We start from the raw sequence: 20,464 nt of genomic DNA, 5'->3' as shown, positions 1-20,464 counted from the left end.
TGTCACAACACAGAAAGGAAGCTAACTTCAGATTCAGTAATAGCCACTAAAAACCGAAAAATACTCTATATTTTCCTGGAGGGTGCATTTGGGATTAGACTTTGAAGTTGGTAATGGTAAAAAATTAAATTAAGTGATGTGATTTGATTTGATATTTGAAATGAAATGATTTTGGTCAATTCTTATCCAGAATGAGTCCTTAATGAGGAGGATGGCATTCATGTGGTACAGTTTGAAGCAGACAGCATCATGTGGAGGTGGAGATGGGCCTGGCTCAAGTTGGAGGCCAGAGCAAAAAAAGCAAAGACATTAGGCAAATTTTAATTTTAAATTGGACTTCAAAATGTACTTGAGCACTATAAATATGTTTTTCTGCATTTTTTAACTATTGTATCCACATTACTTAATTTATGTTTTGTTTTGTTTTTAAATTCTATGCAGTGGGCCGTTCTTTTTTTTTTTTTGGCACCTTTTCCATGTCTCTGGTGTTTCCATGTCTACACTTAGCAGGCTGGCAATTAATAAGCATTGCCTATTATGAGTGGACGTCCAAAAGTCTCAAGAAGCCATGCAAGAAAGATATAGAAAAGCAGCTGTTTTAAGATAATTGTGGCAACACTCTGATTTCCATCGAACTCTGCATTGTCACATTGATTCTTTCATTTGGCGTACCTGCCCAAGTTCTGTCCTTTTAATCTTTCCCAACTTTGTTTTCCCAATTTTCTTCAGGTTATGCTCCCGTGACCGGAATGTGCCACCCGGTCCGCAGCTGCACCCTCAACCATGAAGATGGCTTCTCCTCCGCCTTTGTGGTGGCCCATGAGACCGGACATGTGTGAGTCTTTAATCTTTTCATTTTTGTCATGTTTAACTGAAAACACAAAGTGGTTACAAGAACAAATGTGGTTATGAATATTAGTACAGATAACTAACACAAGTATGAATACTGAGTGCAAAGAGGCTAACATATAGAGGGAGGGAGGGAGGGAGGGACGGATATAAATATAAATGTGTGTATTTGTGTGTGTTCAGTATAGTGACTAAAAAGATTTTATGACTTGACCAATGACTTCCCTCACCAAAGTAGCTTGGGACTTAACTTGAAATTTAAAGCTTAAGACCGTGAGATTCACTCGGGACTTGGAGTATGTGAATTACTCCCGCTTCTCCTGTGAATACAAAACACAGAGTGGGGCTAAGCAAGGAAAAAGATCAAGCTAATGAACCAACTGTGTAAAATCTGATCTGTTCTCGCAAACTCATACAATCTGGAGATAAACGTCACCAGCTGGAGGCATAAAACCAGCCAATAAATGCATGGATGTATCTGATTATTTGTTGCATTTTAGAATGAGAACTGGCTATGGCGATAATCGGATGAATTTAGCAGATCTAAATGCCATCTGTGGCAATTGTAATGGTTATAAAAGTAATTGTCTTGGAATGGCTTCTGGTCGACGGTCTCATTTCTTTTTTGAAACAGCCCCCAACAGGGATGTCAAAACATCCATCCATCCATTTTCTTCACCGCTTATCCTCACGAGAGTCACGGGGAGTGCTGGAGCCTCACCCAGCTGTCAACAGGCAGGAGGCGGGGTACACCTTGAACGGGTTGCCAGCCAATCACAGGGCACATGGAGACAAACAGCTGCACTAACGATCACACCTAGGGGCAATTTAGAGTGTCCAATTAATGTGGCATGTTTTTTGGGATGTGGGAGGAAACCGGAGTGCCCGGAGGAAACCCACGCAGGCACGGGGAGAACATGCAAACTCCACACAGGCGGGCCTGGGATTGAACCCAGGACCTCAGAACTGTGAGGCCAACATTTTACCAGCTGAGCCCCCGTGCCGCTGTCATAACATTATTTACATATTACTACCCCTCCTACCCCCCACTACACACATATGATCATAAACATATTAAAACTAAGATTTGATTTTGCCTTTTTTAGATACTTGTGAGGGTGTGTCCAACTATGTGTGACTCTTAAAAAGTGTCACTTAAAAAGTTTACGAAAGTCTGACTGAGCATTCTAATTAAAGAGCGGGTGACATCCCTATAAACATTCTAAAATAGATATTGTAATGAAAAATACATATAACAGTATTCACTTCAATGTCTATACGAAAAAAAAAATTGATAGAGCGCATCATCCATGCACAAGGTTGCGCAATTGAGTGTCCCTCGACATCCAAGTGGTCGCCATTTTAGTCGCGTCATCTGTCCTTGACGTCATCGTCACTTCCGCCGTTAAAAACGCGCAGTGCCTGCTACTATGGAAGCCGAACAACAGAGATATTCAGATTTTTCCAACGCCCCTTCTGACACGGAAGCTCTTTTCGAAAAGGACAACACCACACAACCAAGTGAAGCAATATTACACTGTTTCGAGCCCTCAGGGCAAAATTACACTATTGTTTCGAGCCATATTCAGATGATATCCGATCACGGCCAAACTGCCTCCCGTCTGATCCACTCCCGCAGCGTAGATGAGCCATCGCGGCTCATCGCAGCCAGCCGATGTGGCTTATGACAGAGCCGAGCAGTGCTGCTTTAGTCAGAGTCGAGCCGGATCTCTGCATGCTCGCACGCGACTGAGTAACGCATTCTCAGATGGGTTCTTCAGAGCCGCCCCCGTCACAAAGCCCGACGTGCAGCCTTCGCGGAAGATGTGACCACCGAACGCGGCGCCTCAGCCGATGTGGCTGAGCTTCGGCCCGCCGTGCTATATAAGGAGGGGGTGGAGCCGAGCTATGTTGCAGGCTGAGTGAGACATTGTTGGCTGGGCGACGCGCACATCGACACATTTCATATGCGGATCTTTTCTTACGTTATGAGAGAGACCGATTACGTGGTCCGCCCCAAACTATTTTTTTTTTTTTTTTTTTTTTAGTAGCTGTATAGACACTTACCTGTTATTTGGAACCCACGAAGCTCTCGTCCTTGGCACCCGTGCAATCCCTTTTTCACAACGAACAGGGTCTCTTTCAAATTTGGCTTGGGAACTCGTCAGGATCCCTCTGGAAGAGCTGGAAGAAGTGGCTGGGGAAGTCTGGGTATCCCTGCTGAAGCTACTTCCGCTGCGACCCGACCCGGAAAAGCGGTAGATAATGGATGGACGGATGGACAGAATTATTACATTGAATATTTAAATAATTGCCCCTCCAGCCTTATCAGTGTGAGACATCGCCCTAGCCTGCTATTTATAAATTTTCCTGTACAGTTCCCAGGTTACCGTAATTTACGGCCTACAGAGGGCATCTGATTACAAGTCTCACCCAGTACATTTGTAAAGGAAATACCATTTGGTACATACATAACCCGCATCTGTGTAAAATCCGCAAGTGCCCACGTTGAAACCCCCATTGAAACATGAGATATTTACAAAGAAAGACGGTACACAGAAAGAATTTTGCAATTTTTAATACCTTATCGTAACAAAGCAACAACACGGTAGCATGAACAGGGCTGGTAGAAAAAAAAACCCAAAACAAAGCATACTGGTTAAAAAAAAAAAAAAACAGCCAGGGCAGCTACACAGTAGCAACACGGTAGCACAGCACTAACACAGCAGCAACACACTAGAGTGGCGCTAAAGCTTCCTTGACACATATATGCCACCAGTCTCACTCTTACCTCCCACATTGCTTTCGCTGCTACGCTGAGCTAAGGTAGCTAAAGATATTACACCACGCAACAAGATGAATTTGGTCGGCCACGACAATTTAGTGGATAATGCTTTGCTACAGTGAAGTTGTGATGGGACATACTTTGTCAAGGCTTCAGGTTGTTCATTGCTAATTTTGTTAAAAAGTACTATCCTATGATCTTCACCGCCTGAATCTGATAATTTTTCAAACAAGCTTCCAGAGTGACTGAATCTCAATACGCTGCCCTCGCGTTTCTGTATGTACAACGCATATACTTTTTTTTTTCCCTCAAACAATGACATATGTGCCAGTTATCATGTGACTGTGCCTGAACACGAGCAACATTCACAGCAACAATAGTGGATTATGTGCTGCTTTCATGCTTCAAAAACTCCTTAGCATAGTATTACGTTTTCAGTGAAATGTATCCATTATTATTCATATTTTATCATGGCAAGCAAAGTGGCCTGATCATCAGCCTCATTTGCTGTTTTATCTACTGGAAAAACTGATGAAACAGCAGTTCTTTGTCATCTACTTGGACTTACAGTATTTCCAAGACCACTATTTATTATTATTATTATTATTATTATTATTCACACATGATAACACGGCAATTTTTGTGTGCATGCTTGTGATTTTAGGGGTCCTGAACACAAAGCTCCCAAAGTGACCTCTTGAAAGTAGCCCCTGAAAGCAGTATCACTGGTCAGCACGAAATTGGGCAGACATGTTTAACATATCTCGATCCACGAAAATGTCTCAAGCACTCATACCCGAAATTAAACATGGAGTTGGCCATTTTGCTTTTCAGCAGCCATTTTAGGAAAATCCAGGCATAATTTGACAAACTCAAATACAGTTAACCCTAATCGGAAGGAGATACAGTTGATATACTAGACAGATGGGCAAGGCTAAATTATGAAGAAACTGTCATATTTGATAATAATTTCGAGGTTAGCCATGAAAACATTGTTGCAAAGGCATGTTAATCACTGTTTTGAGTTGTACTAGTCTTTAATATTTTGGTAAATTGTTTTCTATTGAATTTGACTAGATGGCTATAGGAAGTTAAATACGTTGAGCGGCCATGAAAAGGTCATTCCACCCATGATCCTGATATTGATGAAAACTTGTCTACAGAGAGCAATTTATCTGTTGAATAACATAATTCCATCAGTTATTCTACTTCTGTTTCGACTAAGGTGTTTTTATGGTTGAATGTCATCCCTAGAAACTCTTTTCCCCCCTTTTTTAAGTGAATAAGCCAAAAATAAGAGGCAGAACATTCCGTGCATTGCTAAAAATAAAATGTGAGTTCCCTCTCCATACCGGCGTCTCCTACCATTGACGGCGGTGTATGAATCGATGCCCTGCCTGTGTGCAGCGTTCACACGAGGCGGCTTATCACTTGCCGGTGAGTACCTTGTCCTTTGGGTTACAAAACCTCACAAAGTTCCATTAATGAACTCCATTGAGGTTCTTTTAGGGACAACGGTAACTGATCACGCAGAATGATTGTGGGCATCTGTTCTTTTTGTAGCTTTGTGAAGCAGAACCTTTATTGAGTTTCATTTGTTGTTGTTTTCGCTGATGTTTGAGTATAGTTTTGGACACTATTAATCCTATGAGTCTTCATTATTTTTCCGTGCGCTCCCCCAGGCAGATTGCACAGAAAACGTGTTCGTAAGCCAATCTTAAATCTGTTCAGAGTGTAAGGAAGGTTGTTTTCTCCAAACATGTATAAGGGTGAAATTGAAATACAAAAATGGAACGCACCCATCTGTCAAGGACCTGTGTGAAATTTGAGGTTTGTGACACAGAAATGGATACTGATGAATTTTAATAGTTTGAAGGGGGCATTGGACCTTAACGAGTAGATCTGCACTTCATTTTTTTTTTATGACAAGCCATCCAACTTCAACACCATGCCGCAACCACATGTAGTGATTCAAACTCACGTCTCACATATTAAATGTAACTCATCTGTCAATATGCAGGGTTCTAAATTGTTAGTTCACTTCCGCTTCGGCCTGTATATCAGTCACTGTGATTTGACGGGTAGGTATGCAACTGCGCAGGATCGCACTTACAAATCTGCACAGTTGAGCACGAAAAATCACTCGCGTAAAATTTATGAGTAGAAATACATGGATATTGAATATTAAAAGACGCAGCTTATTTTGTGTAGTCTTGACCAATGTTCCCTCAAAGCTGTGCCATGACGCAATTGCACACTTGTCACACACTCTCAGCGCACGTGAAAACCGGTCCAGTGCAGTGATCCATAACCTGACGTCTTTTTTTTTTTTTTAACACGGAAGCACACGGTCACTAACAACGAGCTACAATCTTCAACCCCCCTCCGCTCTTAAAGGGATACACTCATAATTACAAAGAGCACATACCCGCAACTTTATATCCTCGGACATGGATGGTGGACCACACCCGTAACTTTATATCTGCGGCCATGACTGAACACACCCGTACAATTTTCAAATCCTGTATATGCTCACCTTGGGTCAAATTCTTCAGAACTTTAATTTTTCATATCTATGCAGATGACACAGTGTTACTGTATATCTAGCAGTGTCTTTAGATGATTACACTTTCTAAAACAGAGAAATATTGGGATGAGCCAAAAATTTTTTCAACACAACAAAACCAAGACAATAGTTTTTGGCATTAAAGAAAAGAGGATTGCCTAGAGTCACTATCTTTAAAAACTGAAGACCAAGTCTGAAAGATTGGTGTTTTGATGCAAGCAGATTTTGAACTGACTTTCAACAGTCATATCAAATCATTTACTAAAACTGTCTTCTACTAGCTAAAGAACATATCCAGAGTAAAGGCTATCATGTGCCAAGCAGACAAAGAGAAGCTTATCCATGCTTTTATCGCAAGCAGCCTTGGACTATTGTAATGGTCTTCTGACTGCACTTCCCAAAAAGAGGATTTAACAGCTGCAACTCATTCAAAATGCTGAAGCTCGGGTTCTTACCAGAACAAAGAGGTCAGAGTATATTACTCTATTTCGAAAGTGTTTACTTTACACTGGCTCCCAGTCAGCTTTAGAATAGATTTTAAAGCTCTGCTATTGGTCTATAAATCACTAAATGGTTTAGGTCCTGAATACATGAAAGAAATGCTCATGGATTATAAACCCAGAAGAACAGTTAAAAAAAAGAAAAGAAAATGGCCAAAATGGCCTTAATGGGCACCTTCTTTCTCGCTTTACTATATGTTTTCAGGCACGGCTTCTTTAAACTGTTTTGTTCATATACTCATGATAGAAATGCCTACCAAATATTTTATTACTGAATAAAATGTGTGTGTGTGTGTGCGCGCGTATGTACTGTATGTACGTACGCAGGTTGGGCATGGAGCACGACGGCCAAGGCAACCGGTGCGGAGACGAAACGACGATGGGAAGCGTCATGGCTCCTCTGGTCCAGGCGGCCTTCCACCGATACCACTGGTCAATGTGCAGTGGACAAGAACTGAAGAGATATATCCAGTGAGTTGCGGCCTGTTGTTTTCTATGTTGTAGCTCCACCACTTGCAATTTGAGACTTTATCGTCACCCATTCTGAAACACGTGAGATTTTTTTTTGAAGGGGTGAATTGTCAATTATATTTAATGGCTTTCTGAGAAGATGTGCTGTAGGGATGATGCGCTTCATTCAGGGGCCTCCATCAAATGCAATCAAAGGTAAATCAGCCCGTCTGCAACCGCTGTTCTTGGCAGACCTTTTTTCAGTTTGTTTTTGAAGGCATCTCATTGTACTTCAAACAACAGCAGTGTGACGTTTGGACACTTTCATTTCCATGTGTTTTTTTCATTGGGCGTCTATGCGAATGAACAAAGCAATGCATTGTGTATGTATTGTGTACTTTATATTGTATGTAGAGGATCAAATGTTTAGATTGGGGGTGTGGTTGAAACAGATGTTTACATTTGTGTATTTGTGAATACACAGATAGATGTTCCCATTTTGTGTGTAGGTAAACGGACAGAATTACATTTTCATTCCTCATCAATGTGAATAGCCTTGCAAGTGCTCGGCTTTTATGTGAGAGGACAGATTAGCGTTTACATATTTGGAAGTATGACAATGGACAGATTGCCAATTAGATTTGAGCAGACAGGTTAATAGCAACATCTCTCTCTCTGCTGAGCATGGCGACTGGCTTATATCGACTGCTGTGTCCACCCAAGTAGAAGACTTACAAACGTAGGATTGAGAGCTGCAATGCTTGGAAGAGGCGAGGTCTTACTTCTTTCAATCCAATTTCACATGTGCCAGGTTTGCATTTTCAAGTTGACAGTTGTGTGAAGGAACCAATGCTACCTTGCCTCCTAATCTGCCTCAGTCATACCAGAGTTACACAACCGCAGATGTGGATTTGTAACGTTAATCTAAAAATTCCGATGACTCTATTTTCCTGCGGGAGTGTGGGGGTTGTTCAGAAATTTACACACCCAAAAATATCAACAAAGGAAAACTCCATCCATCTATTTTTGATTTCACTTGTTCTCACAAGGGTCTCAACCATGCTGGACCTTGTCCCACCTGACTCTGGTTAAGAGGCGGAGTGTCCCCTGAACTGGTTGGCGGCCAATCGGGGCGCAGATACACATATAACCTTTCACGCTCACATTTACAGCTATGGGCAAATTAGAGTATCCAATTTGTATCCAATCTTTGCACAATTGACATTGTTAACACACTTATCTATCAGTATATAGATTTTACATCTTGTACATCTTATAAGGAATAGTTCCTATAAACAAAAATGTCTCTTGTTCTTGTTGCTATGTTGTTCCTTGTTCTTTGTTCTGCATGTCGTACCAGGGCAGCACCGACTGGCGGAAAAAAATTCCTTGTGTGTTTTTACACACTTGGCCATTAAAGCTGATTCTGATTCTGATCAACCTATCATGAATGTGTTTGTGATGTGGGAGGGAACTGGGGTATTCATAGAAAACCCACACAGATACAGGGGTAACATAAAAACTCCACATAGGCGAGGGCAGATTTCAACGCAGGTCCTCAGAACTGTGTGGCAGAAGTGCTAATTTGTTGTCCAGTGTGCCACCAAAAATAAAAAAAAATAACTGTTCTACTAAAATCAGGAAAATTGGAGGTCCTCTGGATGAGTGTTGTACTCAAAATCACACTGTGCATGACCAACAATTGCCCCAGACTAGAATTTACCACAACAATTAAGACAAAGACTTGTGGAAGTCAAGACCCAGTCAAGATCAAGACCAAAGCAAGCAGGATTGAGACAAGACCAATTTTGTAAGACTCAGTTTTCAAAACCAGGATGAAGTTGAACAGTGAAAGTGCATACTCTTTCATTTTCTATTAAATACATTTGACAGCCAAAAACAAAGTGTCTGCAAGTCGTACAAAGGAGTCCACCGCAAAATCTTTTTCAGCTGAATCCTTGCAAAAAAAAAACATAATTGTATGTATTAAAAGATTTAAAGAAGAGCTAGGCTACATTTAATTAACACATGATACTTCAGCTTGTTATGACTTAAACCTACGTTGTGGCGTCTCATGACAAAACCAATTTAAGGCAGGATTCAAACCTGTTTCCAGAAATATTGATCTCAGAAGAAAAAAATAGTTGCCGATTTTAAGGTTAGCTGACCTGTGTTTGTGTTTTATTTTGAGATGGCGGCTAAAAGTTCAACTTTGTCCTCTGCCATTTCAGTGAGGATTTGCATATCGCAATGTTTTATCTTATATGTTGTTTTTACATGTAAAGTCTTTGGGGTTGAAGCTAAATTTAATAAATGTTGAGTTAGCAGACAGGTCTTTATTTATTTATATATTTAAGCCTAAGAGAAGTACGGTACTTCTAAAGAAATCAACAACTCACCGCTTTTGTCTTCCCACCAGCACCTACGACTGCCTGCTGGATGACCCCTTTAAGCACGACTGGCCGCAGCTTCCCGAGCTGCCTGGGATCAACTACTCCATGGATGAGCAGTGCCGCTTTGACTTTGGCGTGGGCTACAAGATCTGCACCTCCGTGAGTACCAAAATTACTTTAAAGACCTTCCTTTATTTATCTGTGCTCAGGCTCTTCCGCAAGAAGTTGCTCATTTCAAGTCCTAGTAAAAAGAGAGAGTGAGTGGTCTGAACAGTGTTGTTTAATCATCTTTGAATTGTGCTTGTTTGTGATGCCACTAAAGGAGTGTACTGGTGATGGCAAAGTGTGTGGAATGGAACTATCACAATAATGATTGAAGTTGATATTGGAAAACTCTGACTTAATTACTTGTCCTCAGACTACAAACAATGACACCGCTTGTATTCATCCATCCATTTTCTTATCCGCTTATCCTCACAAGGGTCGCAGGGAGTGCTGGAGCTTATCCACGCTATCTTCGGGCAGGAGGTGGGGTACACCCTGAACTGGTTGTGAGACAATCTCAGAGCACATGGAGACAAACAACCATTTGTGCTCAAAATCACACCAAAGGGGAATTTGGAATGTCCAATTAATGCATGTTTTTGGGATGTGGGAGGAAACCGGGGTGCCTGGAGAAAACCCACGCAGGCACAGGGTGAACAAGCAAACTCCACACAGTCGGGTCCGGGGTTTAACTCGGGACCTCACACAATCGGCTCCGGGATTTAACCTCAGAACTGTGAGGCCCACACTTCACAGCTTGTATTAAAGGTCCCATATTTTGTCAATCTAGATATCTCTAGAGTGGCTGTATAACATGGTCTTAATATAAAAGTGTCAAAGTTATTAAGAAAAAACACCTTGGTTTTTTCATGCTAGTGTCCAGAAAAGTATCCCTTTTGTTCCTATTTAACAAAGACCGCCCCTTTCCTCAGATTGGATACCTCCATGAAGAAGACCCAAGCTTCACTATTTGTGGGAGCATACTTTTTATGTTGACAAAGCTGGCTTGGAGGAGGCGAAGTAGGCGGGGAGCTTTGCTACTAACATAGATAAGGTTGAGAAGTTTAGATGACCCGATTTCAGACCTTTTGGGCAAAAATACTTCATGGACAATATGAATTCATATTTCACATTTAGCGAGGCAGCATACTGCCAATCGAACGTCCCCAATACTGTAGTAATAGAAAAAAATGGGTAAAGAATGGGCCTTACAGGTGTTAAGACACATCCCTAGCACACATCAATAGCATTGTCTTGTCGTTGCACCATGTCCTGTCCTAGTCTCTCTCTTCCTGTCCTCTCTCAACCTGTCTTACAATGTTCTTATGAGATGTCCCTCGTCCATAGGAACATGACTCCTTTGTAGTATTACATGTAGGCATATTTACAGTGAAGAAAATAAGTATTTTAACACCCTGCTATATTGCAAGTTCTCCCGCTTAGAAATTATTGATGGGTCTGAAATTCTCATTGTTGGTGCATGTCCACTGTGAGAGATATAATCTAAAAAGTCAAATCTAGAAATCACAATGTACCATTTATTTGTGTGATACAGCAGCAAATAAGTATTTGAACACCTGCCGAGCAGCTGCAATTCTGACCCTCAAAGACCTGTTAGTCCGCCTTTAAAACTCCACCTCCATATGAAATATTTATACACAATATCTATACAGTATACAACATATCAAATACAATAATATCTGATAAAATATCTAGTTTTGTTGAAATAACTATATAATAAAATAATATCCATCCATCCATTTTCTTAGCTGCTTATCCTCACAAAGGTCACGGAGTGCTGGAGCCTATCCCAGCTGTCAACTGGCAAAAGGCGGGGTACACCATGAACTGGTTGCCAGCCAATCACAGGGCACATGGAGACAGACAACAGTCACACTCAAAATCACACCTATGGGCAATTTAGAGTGTCCAGTCAATGTTACATATTTTTGGGGTGTGGGAGGATACCGGAGTGCCCGGAGGAAACCCACGCAGGCACGGGGAGAACATGCAAACTCCACAAAGGCGGGGCCGGGATCGAACCCGAGACCTCAGAACTGTCAGGTCAAAGCTTTCCGGCTGATCCACCGTGCCGCCTAAAAGATAATACCGGTACATTAAATTATATTAAAATACACTGAATTGACACAACACACACTACAGCGTGCCTGCCTCATGTATGCTTTATTTTTGACACAAGCAAACTTTTCCCCAGTGCATGTTTGTTATTTTCCTCTCACAGAATCTTGCTTCGTCACATAAACGAAGTGAGCGCTCGCCCTCTTTCCCTCATCTTAGCTCGCCCCCTTCATTTCCTTGGAGATGTTGAGGAAATTGACAGTGCACCAGCACACATTCATTCAGGGCAAACATGTGGGTGAGAAAGGGATGTGTGTGTGCGTGTGTGCGTGTCTGTGTGTGTGTGTGTAATTGGGTTGTGGGGGTAATAGTATCGCTGTAAATCTCCCAAATCCAGACAATCCACAAAGTCTCTGTGGGAGAGAGAGTTTCAGCTTGCAGCGTCAAATATTACCTGCTGCCTCTGCAAAAAAAAAAAAAAAAAAAAAAACTTAAATTGATAAAGGTCTGTTGATGGATGCTTCCTGAAGGCATCAGCTTAATAAATAAGTCTTACGAATGCGTTGACGCCGCAGTTCATTTATTGTCATCTATCTGCATTTCTAAGTGCAATTCCAGCTGCCAAATGACTCGTGGGAAGTATGGCAACTGTTTGAATACTGTACAGTTGAGGGGTCAAATCTGTTCAAAATATAAATTGATGGAAAATAATATGGGGAAATACAATTACTACAACTATAATATAATACTATAGTAGTTAACGCAAAACAGGTACAGTTATCATGTTAAAGAATAGGTCAATCACTCTTTCTAGTAAAAGTAAAAAAACAAAATGAAAAACTCATAATGAATTTAAAAAAGCCTTTAAAGATGTCTCCGTCTCATATCAAACCATAAAACTAAGTTTACCTCTACAAATAGTAAAAGCAATATCGATGTACTCTACGTAGTTCCTTGAGTGTTTCAACTGAGTCATCCCATACTGCAATGAAATAGCTTGTGGTACCATCTACATATCCGTAAAAGGCCCATCCTCCCTTTCTTGGCATACTTGACAAGTCATGTGACCCCATTCCACTGTTTCGTATTGGCGTTATTGGATGAAATGCAACGCACACAACACACAGCACTCAGTTCTCTGCTTCAATATTTCTGAGTATGTTTATCCCCACCTTACTCACCTCAGGATGTCTCCTGATGTCCTTTAATCCTCTTCCCTGGAGGTAACTGATGAGCTTTTCCGCCCATGAAAATCCTTTTTAAATCGACTCTTGCTTTGTAGGCATGCTCTATGACACTTGTCCCCAGTGAGCAGCTGCCACAATATGTCCGCTTCCTCCATTCAACCAGAGTGTGCTTCATTTTAAGGTCTCTTCAACAAAGACTTTGGGGTAAAAAGACCTTGGTTAATGCTGTGTATTTCCCACACTTTTATTTTGTCTTTCAGTTCCGCACATTTGACCCATGCAAGCAGCTGTGGTGCAGTCACCCAGACAACCCTTACTTCTGCAAGACCAAGAAAGGTCCGCCCCTCGATGGGACGGAATGTGCAACTGGGAAAGTATGTTTATCTAAGTTTTTTTTTTCGTTTGTTTTTGTCAGTGCCTTATTTATAATTAAAATGAGAAATTAACATTGAGTTGTCAGATTTTGCTGCCACGCTCTGTCTAAATGGGATGACCAAAATTCAAAGCCCTCACACTTTAACGTTGCCTCTTTACTTTGTTCAAATTCAGTACAAATTGAGAAACATCTCTAGGTCAGGTCTGCTTTTGAAGGAGCCACGTAAATGATAAAAATAACTATGAAATGCTCATTTAAAAAAAAATCACATAGCAGCCTTCCTGTCTCTTGAGACTTTATTGTGAGTCATTTTGCAGTAGCGCTGCCTACCAAATTTTATATTGCTAAGTGAAACAGTTTTTGGGGGCTGGATTTTCAAAGATTAGAGTTTTGTGTTTTATGATGGAAATGGATAGAATGACTAAAACAGCCACAGTGAAACACAATGGCAGACCTCCTGTGTCTTTACCAGTACTATGACTTATTGAGACTATTTTTTGTCTTTTCACAACCGATTTCATGTTACTAAGTCAAAAATGGTTTCAGGCGCTGAATTTCCAAGATTTGCTTTATGTTCTGCAATTGACAGTTAAACAGTTCAGGGTATAGAGCTTGTACACCTATGTCATTAAATCACATGATTTTTGTTTACATCGCCATATTGCCGGTCAAACAAACAGTGGTGGAAGTTAATTCCGTTAAAAAAATGTCGTATTTCACGACACCCAGAGTTTTATCCGATACCGTTAAACATTTAGAAGGTGATAATAAACGAAGGTACGTGGAAAAATTAGAGATACTTGTCATCGAGGATCCATATTTAATGCTGAAGGCGATGTTTTCGCCAATAAGAAATTTGATTGTTAATCTGCTACTGCTTGTATTGGCCAATTGGATGTATCTGGTGAATAAGTGGTCAAAATTTACACGGAAGAGTTTGAAAGCGTATAAAAGTCTGGATGCATTCAAATACTTCTTTTATGAATCTGTTCTTCATCAGGAATCAGGAAAAAAATCTCACATAGTGATGGACCCACTCAAATTTTTTCAATACAAATACCAACGTTTAAATAAATGACCCCCGGTTTTACATAAACTCGCATTCATAACTATGACTAAAAATTATATAACGAAATAAATAAATATAACCCAAAAGAAATTGAGCCTCCGTACATGGAAGCGTATTGCTGCCACACGTAAACCTTCTTTGTGACAGACGGTTTATTTTCTTTTTTTAAATACACATTGTTCACAAATGAGCCAACTTGTCATTATGAATACTTTTTGGATTTGATTATATATAGATTTGATCATTTACGCACAAATTGTCAAAAGTGCTTTTGCCAACCAAAACAGGAGCATCTACCAAGGTACAGTCAAAGGATTTTGTGTGTTCATTTGGCTCTCTTCTACCCTTCTAGTGGTGCTACAAGGGTCACTGCATGTGGAAGAACCCCAGTCAGGTGAAGCAAGATGGCGCTTGGAGCTCATGGGGCAAACATGGCTCCTGCTCGCGTTCCTGTGGGACCGGCATTCGCCTCCGAACACGACAGTGCAACAACCCCTCGTAAGTGCAACGCGTTGACATTTGTCAAGTTTTCCATTCTTGCTAAGTTTAATCATAAAACGAAATGAACATGCTACGTAATACACAAATGATTACCCGTCGATTTTGGAGTAGCAAGTAGCAAACTGGTGTGCAGAAAAATATTTTTGTGTTTTAAGTGTTGCAGTTCACTTCTGGTCTTGTAAAACCCTTCCTGATGGGGGAGCCAAATAACAACAACAAATCATACAAAAACTGGTTGCCATTTTTGTTTTTATATTTTTGTCAAAGCCGTGACCTTTTTGGGTCCAAAACCCAAGTCTTTATAGATGACTTTCTGTTGGCCTAGAAGCTATTTTCTATGACCGAATCACCGCTGTGGTGACAGGACAGCATCACTCCCCTTGTGTGATGTTGCAGAAAACAGGCTACGTTTAACTGTCATATCGTGGCACCATTGAGTAAAATATATGCCATATTCAAGAAAATAGAGATACAAAATGAATGGGAATTGCCATTCCTCTATTTTACCCTCCCGCTCAAAAATGTCCATCCATCCATCCATTATACAAGCCACTTATCCTCACAAGGGTCACAGGAAAGCTGCAGCCTATCCCAGTTAGCTTCAGGCGAAAGGCAGACTACACCCCAAACTGGTTGCCGCCAGTCGCAGGGCTTTAAATTAAACATAAGAAACTAAACTCCATTTACTACTTTTTTTTTCCCTTCAAATATTTTGAAATTGTTTTGCTCTTTCTGGTGTGTGCACCTTGGTCACTTGGGGTCAGTACAATAAAAATGTTTATATAGTGTGTATAGGAGTAGGAAGTAACGAAGTACTTGTTTGTTAATGTACTTAATAGATTTTTCAGGTATTTGTTCTTTAGTTGATTATTTATTTCTCTGGCTACCTTTTACTTTTACTCCTTATTTTTTAAAGAGAAATACCTGTACATTCTTCTCGTTACATAAAAAAAATAGTTTACTTTCAAAACCTAAACCTTTGAAACCTAAAGTTAGCAGCAACGCAACATAAAATGCAAAACGCTGAAAAACGGAAACCGGAAGAGATTGAGTGGAGCACATTGATCATAGATATCATAGGCACAACAATCCCCTTTCAGCTTCTTGCCTACAGCTACGCTACTAAGCTAGTAGGACCAAATTGATGGCGGAATCCATGCAGCTAAGCTAGCAAGAGGAAAGTGTCGGAGGAGCATTTGTGGACGGTGCATTCGGAAACTCAAATAACAGGAATGCGTGCACATTGTGCTGTGTACCGCTGCGTACACATCGTACAATCACAACAAGATAACTCTAAATTGGGAAAAGCCATTCATTGGTAAGAATATGTGTCTTAATTTTTTTCAAAAATGCCTATAATGAATGAACCACATGCTTACTTCAAAGTTAACTTCTTGAAGTCTGGCTCACTGGGAGTAAATTGTCATACATGACCTATATTTCCAACACACTTAATTGGCCCCTGCCAAACAAAACCATAAAAAAACACAAACTGAAAATAGTCACAATATGCTCCTTTTGACTCATTTAGCTGAGACATTTATGGAGACAGTCGCTTCCCCTCAGTAAGATGTAGTTATATTTTTTTGCAGGATCGAGAATATATGCCTGCTGTGAGTGTTGTTATATAATCTGTCTCTGTGTGTTGCGCCACTGTTTGTGTTCAAATATTTTTTGGTTAAATGGTTATCACACAGCAACACAATAATCGTAATAATCCTGATTAATGTCTGTTGTTCACAATCTGCCACGTGATTCTTGTTCTGAAGTGAGTTGAGTTCAATGTCATCAGACTGATATCGCAAAAAAAAACACAAGTAAGGTTATTCATATACAAAGACAACACAGGCAATAGTTTTAATCATATTATTCAACTGTTCAATATAACATGTCTTCATAAAAATATTCTTGTAATCTCATCTGATCAATCATTGAAAACTAAAATGAATCCATGTGCTACATAATAAATATACTGAATATAATATGTATTCCTACTCCTCTTAATATATCCATTTGATAATTATCCAATCTAACATGAAACAATAACAAATATTTTGATTACTGTATGTATTTATTTCATAAATATAAGTAACCATACATTTGAATAGTGATCCTTTAAAAGTATTGGGAACTAAAATCTAGCCAAGAAAATGTTGAATCATGTTACATATGCATAATATGAAAAATATAAAATATATCCATGTAATAACGGGAATGGTGGGAAGTGAACGTGAGTAGGAGGGAAACTTTGATTAAGTGCACCACATAATGGAGCTCTGATATAATGAAACCCATTTGTTCTCTAAAAGATCTCTTTGGAATAGAACAAAGGTGTCCGCTAAGCGAGAGTTAGCCAGAAGGGCACCTTTTGTATTAGCATAACTTGAAGGTTAAGTCTGACTTCACTATTCTTGAAGAATGAAGCAGTGAACAATGTTAGATCATGATAGCCATGAGCTAATTGCTAAATGTCTTTCCTCCCCCACCTCAAGTCCTATCAATGGCGGCCAGGACTGCCCGGGTGTCAACTTTGAGTATCAGCTGTGCAACACCGACGACTGCCCCAAGCACTTTGAGGACTTCCGAGCTCAGCAGTGTCAGCTCCGCAACTCCCACTTCGAGTTCCAAAACACCAAGCACCACTGGCTGCCCTATGAGCATCCGGATGGTGAGTCAGTCGGGCTGCCGCTGTTGGATTGGTCGGTGGTTTATATTCCTCAGGGACTTGGCCATGGTTAGCAGATGGGGGTGGGGGTGGGGGTGGGGGGGGTCCTCAGGATTTGGCTTCAGTGGACTTGGGGTGGAAGGGGGGATTTAGGGTGTGGAATCTAGGTTGATTCACGGTCAAGGCATCCTTACGTAAAGGTGTTGAAACACTGCCAGCTGGTTCCCTGGAGGGATCGGAAATGTCACATTTGCATGGACTCGACAAATTAAAGTGTCTTGTGTTCGTGTCACTTGGAAAATAGAAATAAACAGCTAAAAATCCTCCATTCATGCATCCATGGTCTGAGCCGCTTATCCTCACAAGGGTCGCGGGAGTGCTTGAGCGTTTTGCAGCTATCTGCGGGCAAGCAGCGGGGTACACCCTGAAACATTGACATAAAATTCTGAATAACTGCCACTTTGTACGATCAAAACAAATTGAATGATTACAAATCCACAAAATACAAATAAATCAAGTTGATAGCATCCAAGGTCACACACGCGCAATGTTGCTCCAGAATATTACTGTCATGAGCAAGGCCTGGCCACGCCCCTCATGGTCGTGGTCCAGCCTTGCTCATGACAGTAAATATTCTGTATCTTGGTTTGAAAATGGCAGGATAGAGCTGCTCTCCTATTGGCCATCGCTGTAGCATCTTCCTGGCATCCCATTGGCTGGGAGGGACGTCAATCTCTACTCAATCATAACGTCATACAATTAATGGAATTGTTCTTTGCAAGTTATTAATGTTAGCCACCAACTTGAACAGTAGAGTGAAACACAATGACTAGAAATAATCCACTGTAGACTTTGTGTAGAGTCTGAATTTAAAAGTTAATCCTGTTGCCCATAATGATTGTGTTGTAGCCAACAAGCGATGCCACCTGTACTGCCAGTCCAAGGAAACGGGCGACGTGGCGTACATGAAGCAACTGGTGCACGATGGGACACGATGCTCCTACAAGGACGCCTATAGTGTCTGCATTCGTGGGGAGTGTGTGGTAAGGCCTTGAGACGACACCGATGCAATGTACCAACACCATCTAAAATCTAATTGTCATTAAATTTCACCGATAAACACAACATTAAGTGGGCATGTCGATCATAACATCCACATGAAAAAGTCTCAAGGATCCATGCCGGAATTTGAAAAGAAAACCAGCTATTTTGATTTAAATCAGTCATCTCTAACTTAATAGTTTCCCTAGCAAATGCTAGGATAAACTCAGCCTTTGACACCGGTTCTATCCATCAACACAAATGTGAGGTTAATAGGTCTATCATAACTGGATTCACTAAAAATTCTCAAGGAACCATGCCGGAAATTAAAGTGAAAGTTGGCCAGTTTGCTTTAAATCAGACATTGGAACCTCAGTTGCTCACCCTGGAAAGTTAGAAAAACAATCGGTAGACACGAAATTGAATGGCCTTATCTATCATTGCAGCACACAAAAAAAGTCTCTAGAACCTAAGTCATTGAAAAGAAAGCTAGCCATTTTAGTCTGAAGCAGTAATTTGGAGTGAATTCCATGGCTCGTATTTTGGTGAACTCCTGCTAGGAAATTGACCCAAATGCTCTCCAATCATCCCAGACAGGTATTCTAGACAGATTCCAGATTACAGAGTTTTTTTGCCTACACCCTCTAATGTGGGCAGAGCATGACGTTAGTTTGATTATTTTGAGGATTCACAATGAAAAAGGTGGTGCAAAGGACTGTTTAGCTTGAACTATTATTCTTCAGCAAAAAACTAATGCCCGTAATCTCACGCATTCAACTAACCACCAAGGAGCCACGCTGAAAATTGGAACTGGAAGTTTTACATTAAGGGTTAAAGCAGCCATTTCAGGGTCATTATAGACATTTCCAAGGTCTTTAAAAGAAAAATTCTTGCCTGACAGATACCATTTTGCCATTTCATACAGTAGAATCGATTAGGTCATTCCAAATATTTTTACAGTAAGTATCACCTCTATAAATATTTCTCTCTCCACTGTAAATGACCAACATTACGTCCCTGCAACATTATGGAATTGTCATTCTACACAGGAGTTGTCATTTTGTCATCTTTAGGGAATACACACAAATGAAGTCCAGCCTTGAAGATGGCCAATCCTGAATTGTGAAGATTTCTTTTCCTTATGCCTAAGAAAACATCAAAATTCATTTTGCAGCTTTTATTCTTTTATGCTGTGACAAAACACATAAGAGAGAACCTTTAAAACCTCCTTGTTTTGGTGTCTTACTTGTTTTTAACTTTGTTATTGTTTTATTGGGCCTCATTCGCTCATGCATTGAATTGTTTTGTTCTGCACACAAGTTGAGCATACAGGAGATGCAAAGTTACCGTTGGATTCATGACACGTGCATAGCGGGCAATTTTCTTTATACCCCCATGCGTATGTTAAGTGATCAGAATTCGTTCTTAAACACGAGCTTGTGGCTTACGGCGCTCAAGTCTGCATTAACTGCGTTGCCATTTCCCTGTAAAAGTATGTCCATGGGGGCATGTCAGCCAATGTAGACTCCCGCGGAGGTTGAAGTCACAAGAGGTGGCTGATTCGAAACTTTAATAACTTTCTTCATCTGTATTCAATGTTCACAAGGTTGGTATGATCGAAAAATTTCCATAACACAGAAACTGATAACATAATAGTCATGTTAATCATTCATAATTAATGATCAAATTAAATGACAGAATTTGGCACAAACAACCGATAAAACATTTTTAAGAAAGATTTGTCATTTGGAAGTTGAGTACTACTGATTATTATTAATGAACATGTTGACTGCCATTAGTATGCGTTCCTGCTCCTGATTATCTTGAAATCATGAGACTGAAGGTGAAGGTGTATTTTTATTTTTTGTTTTGTTTGTTTTATTCTTGTCTTGTTCAGTTCCAGTTCAATGATGGATCTGTATGCCTTTGTACTCGAACAGTTATGGTATGCAACAGGG

The 20,464-nt window shown here is 40.4% G+C and overlaps 1 protein-coding gene across 1 annotated transcript in view; it reads left to right on the top strand.

The window, feature by feature from the left end:
• adamts3 (ADAM metallopeptidase with thrombospondin type 1 motif, 3) overlaps nt 1-20,464 on the top strand; it is a 140,077-nt gene that overhangs the window by 81,559 nt on the left and 38,054 nt on the right. Inside the window, 7 exon segments of the mRNA XM_061817550.1 lie at nt 730-835; nt 7,028-7,171; nt 9,570-9,702; nt 13,115-13,228; nt 14,652-14,797; nt 17,293-17,468; nt 18,375-18,508. Of these exon segments, the coding sequence (XP_061673534.1) occupies nt 730-835; nt 7,028-7,171; nt 9,570-9,702; nt 13,115-13,228; nt 14,652-14,797; nt 17,293-17,468; nt 18,375-18,508 (953 nt within the window).

The sequence above is a fragment of the Syngnathoides biaculeatus genome, chromosome 4 (assembly GCF_019802595.1).
Source record: "Syngnathoides biaculeatus isolate LvHL_M chromosome 4, ASM1980259v1, whole genome shotgun sequence".
In the NCBI taxonomy this organism is placed as follows: domain Eukaryota; kingdom Metazoa; phylum Chordata; class Actinopteri; order Syngnathiformes; family Syngnathidae; genus Syngnathoides; species Syngnathoides biaculeatus.
This window is presented reverse-complemented; position numbering and strand designations above follow the sequence as displayed.